Source organism: Verticillium alfalfae, genomic scaffold (genome assembly GCF_000150825.1).
Source record: "Verticillium alfalfae VaMs.102 supercont1.2 genomic scaffold, whole genome shotgun sequence".
NCBI classification, from domain to species: Eukaryota; Fungi; Ascomycota; class Sordariomycetes; order Glomerellales; family Plectosphaerellaceae; genus Verticillium; species Verticillium alfalfae.
The window spans coordinates 2,872,690-2,881,165 of record NW_003315037.1 but is presented as its reverse complement, the minus strand read 5'-3'; the positions used below and the strand labels follow the sequence as shown (position 1 = coordinate 2,881,165).

General features: G+C 54.4%; 4 protein-coding genes across 4 annotated transcripts; 2 read left to right on the top strand and 2 right to left on the bottom strand.

The window, feature by feature from the left end:
• Nucleotides 1-310: 310 nt before the first annotated feature.
• Nucleotides 311-3,579, bottom strand: VDBG_02355 (magnesium-transporting ATPase; the record flags this gene model as incomplete). The annotated part of the gene is made up of 8 exons (XM_003008121.1): nt 311-584; nt 633-780; nt 832-949; nt 1,124-1,176; nt 1,261-2,155; nt 2,229-2,444; nt 2,498-2,619; nt 2,679-3,579. 8 exons carry the CDS (start codon nt 3,577-3,579, stop codon nt 311-313), a joined length of 2,727 nt encoding a protein of 908 aa, XP_003008167.1.
• Nucleotides 3,580-5,601: 2,022 nt separating this feature from the next.
• Nucleotides 5,602-6,111, top strand: VDBG_02354 (conserved hypothetical protein; the record flags this gene model as incomplete). Its single annotated transcript, XM_003008120.1, has 1 exon — nt 5,602-6,111. The coding sequence occupies one exon, from the start codon at nt 5,602-5,604 to the stop codon at nt 6,109-6,111; it is 510 nt and encodes a 169-aa protein (XP_003008166.1).
• A 287-nt stretch (nt 6,112-6,398) lies between these two features.
• VDBG_02353 (thymocyte nuclear protein) lies at nt 6,399-7,448 on the bottom strand (the record flags this gene model as incomplete). The annotated part of the gene is made up of 5 exons (XM_003008119.1): nt 6,399-6,418; nt 6,457-6,594; nt 6,646-6,780; nt 6,848-7,091; nt 7,176-7,448. The coding sequence occupies 5 exons, from the start codon at nt 7,446-7,448 to the stop codon at nt 6,399-6,401; spliced, it is 810 nt and encodes a 269-aa protein (XP_003008165.1).
• A 526-nt stretch (nt 7,449-7,974) lies between these two features.
• Nucleotides 7,975-8,456, top strand: VDBG_02352 (conserved hypothetical protein; the record flags this gene model as incomplete). The annotated part of the gene is made up of 2 exons (XM_003008118.1): nt 7,975-8,338; nt 8,428-8,456. The coding sequence occupies 2 exons, from the start codon at nt 7,975-7,977 to the stop codon at nt 8,454-8,456; spliced, it is 393 nt and encodes a 130-aa protein (XP_003008164.1).
• Nucleotides 8,457-8,476: the final 20 nt, after the last annotated feature.

Below are 8,476 nucleotides of genomic sequence, written 5' to 3'. Positions count from 1 at the left end.
CAACGCGTCCAACCCAACGGAGCTTAGCATTGGGGTGCACGCCTGACCAAGGTGATCTCAATAGCGAACAAAACCAGACTTGTGTAGCAAAAGTGTGCCCTCTTGAATCCTGGACGGCATGAGTTTGAACTGAACCCTAGCTAATATATTCCCCCCCTCGAGTTTCTTTTTTTTCCCTGTCAATTCCAGTCGGGGATTCCCTGATGCGTACTGGGTGCCCCCCCCCCCCGCCTCGTACAAGAGACCAAGGTTCAAAATGCCGGGGCTTCCGGTAATACTTGCACCCTAGGTCACTTGCTAATATCGTCATCTAAAGCCAGGACTTGAAGACTCGGATGTAGGCCATCTTGACGAACTGCACAATGATGCAGTACGCAACGAGCTCGGCAGCCAGGATGCCGACGAAGGTGTCTGCAGGCCGGACCATGTCCAAGATCGGCCAGAAAGGTGGAATGTATGGCACAATAAATCCGATCAGCATGATGCCGCAGGTCGCGAACACCAGAATTGGAGCTGCCCTGCTTTGGAACACAGGAATTTTAGCCGTACGCAAAAGATGTACGATGAGTGTCTGGGTCAGGAGCCTGCAACTGGGTTAGACGGTTCTTGTCACAGCCATCACATGTACTCACCCTTGTAGAAACCAATGTGTTTGGAACAGAGAAACTGCCGACGCGTCGTCCGCAGACTGGATGCCATAATAGAACCAACCAATGCAGAAGGTGCACATGTCGATGGTAGAGCTCGTTGGGCCGAGAACGATGATGAAACGCAAGAGATCTGTGACTGTCAGTAAATAGACCTAGCCCAACATCTCACGTGCTGACCAACCTAGGGACGCCCACTGCTTGGGCTGCTCCAAATATTCGTCATCCATTCGGTCCCATGGAATCGCAACTTGGCTGACATCGTATAGAAGGTTCTGAACCAGCAGTTGTAAACTGCTCATCTGTAATGAAAGGTCAGTCCACTGCACAAGTCAAATGTCCTCCTTCACTGACTGGTGTAAACGGCAGCCATGAACTGGCAATCAAGATGCTGAAAACATTTCCAAAATTGGAGGATGCCACCATCTGTGGATCTGTTAACCACTTTCACCAATTTTGAGCAACAGAAAACCCACCTTGATATACTTGATCGAGTTCCCTTGCGTGACACGCCCGACTCTGACACCGTCTGCAATGATGTCCAGGCCCTTTTCGGTCAATATGACTTGTTGCGATCAGCAAATGACGACATGTCGTGCTCATGTATGCTCACCATCAGCAGAATCCTTTGCAGCTCGGGTACCGGAGTCAACCGAAACACCAACATCAGCAGCTCGAAGAGCAATGCAATCGTTGACACCGTCGCCGAGCATGCCCACGCAGTTCCCGGCAGCCTTCAGTCGGTTGACAATCTGCGCCTTTTGCATCGGCGTGAGTTTGGCGAAGACTTTGCATTTCAGTACCATCTCGTCATACTCATCCGTGCCCTCGAGCCGAGCGAGCTCTGGGCCCGTGATGGCCTGGAGATCGTCATGATCCACCATATCCACGAGATTGATAGCTTGGCAGATATTGACGGCTACGCCGAGATTGTCGCCTGTCAGGATCTTGACCTCAACGCCCGAAGCCCGAAGGCGAGCTACAGACTCAGCGGCATCGTCTTTCACCGGGTCCAGGAACGTCAGCATCCCCTCCAAGGTCATATTCGACTCGATATTCTCAAAAGAGTCTTCGTCATCGTGAACAAAGTCCGGAATCTGTCGAGTGGCAACCAGGAGAACACGATAGCCGGATACTGCCAGTCGGCCGGCTTCAGCTGTAAGGGCTGAGCGAGTGGCCGCGTCGATGGGCTCGTCCTTAATGCCACGGCGGACCCGTATACAAAGGCCAAGGATTTCTTCGAAGGCACCCTTGCAGATTAGCATCTGCGCCTTGGTAATCCCTCGGACGATGGCTGCCGAGCGACGACGCTCAAATGTGAACGGACTGACGGCCACCTTTTCGTAAAAGGGTATATCGACGTCTTTAGCAATCTCGTCACGATACTTGATAATGGCGGCATCCATGTTATTCCCCTGATTTCCCTGGGAGAATGCGTTGATGTAGGCGAGCTGGAGCGCGCCCCGATGGTCAAGCCCTGCGCAGTCAACATTGTGGCGCATCACAACCTCATCTTTGGTGAGAGTGCCAGTCTAATCCTGTATCAGCGAGATGCTTGGCCGTAGAAATGAATTGACTGACCTTATCACTGCAAAGAATTGACATTGCACCCAGATTCTGAATGGCGTCGAGACGCTTGACGATGGCCTTTTTCTTAGACAGAATGTGTGCTCCGCGGGCGAGATTGGTGTTGACGATGGCTGGAAGCATCTCCGGAACCAGACCAACTGCGACGCTGATACTAAAGAGCGCAGCCTGGCCCCAGTCTCCGGTCACTTTACCAGATATCGCGAGAACCTATCGACGCACTTAGCGGGCTACTATGCTGAAGGGAGAAAGACGTGACATACGATAGGAACCATGACAAGCATGAACCCAATCAACATATAGGAAACGTTTCTGATCCCTCGTTGGAAGGCATTGAGATCGCGCCTCTTCGACAGTTGCTTCAGAGTGGATGCGATGAAAGTGTCTGCAAGAACGGTCGATGAGCTTTGCTAATTGAGTCCACGAGCACTGTCAGCCACTCACCATTACCAGTCCCGATAACCACAGCAAGGCCGCTTCCAGACACGACACTGGAGCCCATGAAAGCTACGTTTGTAAGATCGAAGAGGCTGATGTCGCGCGTCTTTTCGTCGCCAAAGGTGGCCGGCGCCTTCGTAATTGGCATGCTTTCGCCGGTGAGGCTCGATTGACTGATGCGAAGGTAGTTGGTTTCCAGAAGAATGCAGTCGGCAGCTATGGTATCCCCGGGGGAAAGAACAATAACGTCTCCTGGAACGACGTTCTTCTCATGAACAAGCACATCCGTCGGGAGTTCTGGCGACGCTCCGGCGGTCGAAGGACTGCGGCGTACCTTCACATCAGCTGTGACGGAGCTCTGGAGCTTGGCGACGGACATGATGCTGCGATATTCTTGCCAGAATCGGACGGCAGATGAAATAACAACCATTGCCATGAGCACGGCAAACGTGTCCTGGTTGAGTGTCAGCTTATGTCTCCTAACGTTGGTAATTGTGATGTGTACCCAGCTGCGTCCCGGGGAAGCAACGCTGATGATGGCAATGAACGTGAGGAGCAGGTTGAAGGGGTTCGGCAGCACCAGAAGCAGCAGCAGCCACCATGACGGCGGCTTCTTGGACGAGACAATGTTGAGGCCATGTATTTTGCGGCGGTCGGCAGCTTCCGTAGTCGTCAGGCCATGGCGAACAGAGTGAAACTCGGCCAGTAGCTGGATCTCATCCGTCTCGGCGTACTGTCTGATCCTTGACTCCGCGGAATCATTGCACGTCACAGGGGATCCTATACCCCAGGCTTTCGATCCTGCCCTAGTCAGCAATGAACTAGGTGCATGATAACTCGCTTGCTTGAACGAACCTTTTTTCTGCCCCACCATGCTTCGAATCCGCTGTGTCATGTTGTCGAACATTGTGGCTGTGATCGCCCGTTCGCACTTTGGTTCGGTTGAGCTTGTTCATCGAAATCGAATACGCGATCTCAAGGAGGGCGGTAACGGGTCGGCTGCAGAGTTCCGGCAGCCAGTTGGTTCCCAAACGTTGCGTGATCGCGTAGCGCCAGCGTAGCGGCCGTTCAAGTCAGTATAAGAGTATTGGTGGACTTCTTCCGTTCGTTCGCAGCTGCGTCTGAGTTTGTTATTTCGATGGAATGACGGTGTGAAGGGGGGGCTGGGCGAGTTGTTATAACAAGGCCTTGCTGGCGCCGCGAAGCAGTCAAATTTTTTCAATCAGACAAGACTTATGCTAAGGCTTGGTTATCATGGCATCTCCACGTTGCGGCTGAACTTTGGTCGACATTTTGATGTAAGTCGTTGCATCGGCCCGAGAATCTTGGGTGGACGCGCGTCGCTTGGCAACACGGCACACTACTGAGATACCAATTGCCTGAGCGAGTAGTTTTGACGAACCTTAAAGTCCGGGCTAAGAGTCATACTCAGCCAACAGACGCTATTATGACTATTATAACGTGAACCGTCAATCCGGATCGTACGATGCCTCATGTGTAGACTGCATAAGTGCCCAGGCCAGGCAGACGAGGGGCGCGCCGCACGGTCTGCTCATCATTACTGCGTCTAATTTCTGCCGTAGAGTGACTAAGAGGCTGCGCAATCAGCTAGTTGAAAGTATAGAGATAGAGCCTGCCTAATTACTTCTAGCCACAGAGATCGTGTTCGCCATCATGAACGCTTACTAGGTGGCTTTCCGGAATTTCGGCATAGAAGTGGTTCAAGGAGGACCCATGCCTCTTTCTACTTCGGATAGGACACGGCTGTGTTCGGTCTGATGCGTCAGTACTCGTATCCAACTTGAGTTTTCGGGCTGGGTATTTACTCGGAGAGTGTCAGTGCGTCCTGCCATATGAAAAATGAATGTGCAATCGTCCTAATGCAAGGCTCATTTGTATAATAATTGACGCAGGCACGAATAAATGGGGGCATATAAGGTTCTGTGGCTATGCAGCGTGTGCCGTATCATGCGGTTATGGATCCAGTCCTTTGCTTCGCGTAAGTACCGAGATACTCCAGCAACCGGAAATCTTCTTGCCGTGATTGAATGACTATTGCCCCTGCTTTTACACGATAGCCTGATTTCATCCGCGCCCTTGTACAACAGCTCCGCATGATGCATGTATCTATCATAGCGTTTACACGGTATCTCTTCCTCCTCAAGAGAGAAGCCATCTCTCGGCCGTCGAAAGCTTCGAGAAGAAGAACTCCAGAGAATCGAAGAACGTTTCCAAAGACATACAACGTCATTACATATCCCAGACAGATCGGGTCTCTCCGGAGCCACGGAATCGAGCAGTCTCACGATGGCCCGTCCCCAGGCCTCAGCGCTGGAACACTGCTACATCTCTTGGATTAGTTCAGGAAGGACGTAACCTATTGTTTAGCTACCAGCGTCCGAATTACACAGAACAGGAATTCTGTCTGAATTCTGTCTGATAATAATCCATTGATTGAAACGATCAAGAGCTGATCAATACTTATGGGTAACACAACGACGAAGCCATCGATATGGTTGGAGCTTCACTGCAACATCCGCCCTACACAAGCTCCTGTACACTACAGGCAGGACATGGTGCCGAACAGGTGCAATCCCAGCCTCCAGTGCATTATCGGCTTGGCAAGACTCAAGCATTATCGCCGCCAGAGGATTTGGCCGTCCTGTTGTCTCGACCGCGCAAGCTCGGGTCGTCAGCCTGACGCAACTCCCATTCCTAAGCGACCCGGCGGTCGGGATCGCGATCGCCAAGATGTGTGTTCCCCATGGGGTATATATGGGTTTCTTCACGCTATCTCTGGAGGATGTGAACAAACGCACACCTCCGTCTCAGCCACAACGTCGCAGCCATCAGATTGTACAAGACACCTCTTTTTCTGTCCTTCACAAACGAACAGTACGAGCAATCCCAAAAATACACCACCGCAACCATGTACGCCCTCGCCCTGTCCGCCCTCTTGCCCCTCGCCTCAGCCGGCCTCATCAAGCGCTGCACGCCAATCTCCGACCCCGACGTCGCGGGCGGCGTCATCCCCCCCGCGCCCTGCTGGTTGACCTTCAACGCGGCCTGCGAGCGCTACATCGCGCCCGACACGGAACTCACGATCGACGAGACGCACAATCTCATTGTCGTGCACGGTATTTCGGAGGAATGCGTCGCCGACATTGAGGAGGAGCACGCGCGCGAGGAAGACGGACGCAAGACCTTTGGATGGACCGAGGAGCACGGCAAGCTGCACCCGATCGGCGACGGCATTCTCGTCATCTCGGGCGTCGCCGACGAGACGATCCAGCAGTACCAGTCGCTGACCCTCGAGGGAGAGGCGCCCGCTGCGCCTGAGGGCGAGGCGCCCGCCGAGGCTGCGGAGCCTGTTGTCGGCCAGGGAGAGCCCGAGGGTGAGGCCGCTGCTGCTGCTGCCCCTCCCGCCCCTGCCATGTGAGACAGGATGAAGAAAGCGGCAGAGGTGTCGAGCGACTGGAATGGGAGGGAATGATGGGATCTGGGGGGATGCATCGAGATGGGAGAATTGGGGCACGACAGTGTACTGGTTATGTAGAAATGAGATGGAATTCGCTTGACGCAAGATGTGGTATTCGTGATTAGTATTGCGCTCAAGCCGAGTAGTTGACGAGCTTCTTCGTCTCGGCCACGGTTCGCTCCCAATCCTTGTCCGTCGTGAGACTCTTGGCGATTCGGATGACCTCATTGAATTCTGTCTGTGTGACTTTATTGACGCTCAGCCGCGACTGTTTGAGAAGCTGCATGTCTTTCAGCGGGCTGTCACCAGGGAGTTCCTTGATCAAGCGCAAGGGCACGATGGCGGGGAACTTGTGTTCAATTTTCACGTGGACGAGGCTCCATTTGCTGCCGTCGTGAGGGGCCGAGGCATCATAATAGGGATTGTCGTTGATGCAAGCGTTCCCTAGGCTGGTTAGTGTTTCGGAAGACCAGGAAGCAGTGAGAGGCGACGTACAGTCTGGCGAGTGTTCCTTCACGATGGTCATGAGGCCAACAACGCCTGGTTCTTTACAGTTTGAGTGGTAGAAGAAGGCCTTGTCGCCCTTTTTCATCTGCCGCAGGTTGTTTCTAGCAACGTAGTTGCGTATGCCTTGGGGACATCAGCCATTGTAAGGTGGAGCGCAGACAGAACAGCAGACGGCCCAGCTGAAACTCACCATCCCATCCTTCGGGCATCTTTCTCTCGCCAAGGTCATCGATTGAAAACTTGATCTCGTACCCGTCCTCGATGCGAACGTCGGGCTCGGATTTCATGAGCCAGAACATGGGCGCATCGGGTGGGTCGCGCGCCGGTCGATCGGGGTTGACATCAGGAACGTCATGGTAGGCATCACGTAGCGCCTTGAGCTCGTCGATGGATTTTCGCGGCGGTGCCGTCTTCTTGGACGCAGCTCCAGATTTCTGCAGACGAGGTTAATGACAGCTTCATCTGGCCAACAGCACAGCACCTAGCGTTTTCCGTTGACTCCATGGAGGAAGACCGACCTTGGCGGGCTTGGCGGGCTGGGCAGCTTTGGGTTCTGGAGAAGTGCTCTTTGGTTCAGCCTTGGGCTCTGGTTTCGCTTTGCCTCTTGGTGCTGGCTTCGACTTCGTGGCTTTTGTGCTGGGCTTCGAAGTTGCTGCGTGACGCTTGGCAGGCGGCGAGTCCTCATCAGACGCGTCGCTCTGTCGCTTCCGGGTCTTTGGCGGTGGTGCGGCCGGGACGGACTTTGATGTGTCTTGCCCAGCAGCGACCTGACTTCGAGTGAGCCTCACCATGGTTGACGCAATTGGTGATTGATCGTAGCTGATGAAGCTGGGGTCTTGATGAGACGAAGCCCTGATGGATGCTGGGCAAGCGCGTCGTCGAGACGAACTGATGTCGCGTCATAGGAGCACAGGTGGTCACAGCTGGCAGAAACCTCGGGCGCAATCGGCTCCCTCTGCAGCTGCTGTCAGCGGTGCCTTCAGCTGTCAACGGTACCCTCAGCTGTCAATCAACGGTGCCTTCAGCTGTCAACGATGCCCAGCGCGCGAAGGCCAGACCCCGCGGCTCCCGACGTCGGCTTGCCTCGGAATGGCGGGGTCAGAGCCGGTGATGCTTCGACTACCTGCCCGCCCTCTCCCTCTGACTTCGTCTCTATCATCTGCTCTGTCTACCACCACTACCTACTGCAGTCGGCACCTACCGCCACTACCTACTTCGGTCAGTGGCACGTTGATCATCCCGCGACTGGCAAATACGCTCTCGCATATCCTCGAAACCTCACCTTCAGCAACATCGCTCCAACGAGCATCCGAAACCATGGCGACCGAACTCGAGCACCCGCCCTCCTCCTACGCCCACCTCCTGCCCCCGAGCTGGACGACCCAGGTGACAGCCTGGCTCGCCGAAGACACGCCCTCCTTTGACTACGGCGGCTTCGTCGTCGGCGAGGCGCCCCGCACCGCGACCCTCTGGGCCAAGTCCCCTGGCGTGCTCGCCGGCGTTCCCTTCGCCACGGAGACGTTCCGCCAGTGCGGCTGCACGAATCACCTGGCACGTCCCCGAGGGCACGCTCCTCGCCCCCCAGCCAGGCGCCCCGCTCGCCGTCGCCTCAGTCGCCGGGACCGCGAGCGGTGCTCTGCGCGGCTAGCTATTGATCCGGGAAAACTGATATTCGACGCTGGTATTTTTACGGCGTACGGATTACGGTCGGAGGAGTCTATAGGGGGGATTAAGATTAAAATCTATGATAAGTTAATATAGTTTTAATAGTTTGTCTTGTGTTTTTATTCGGTTATTAGTTTGGGTTACACTTTTACTT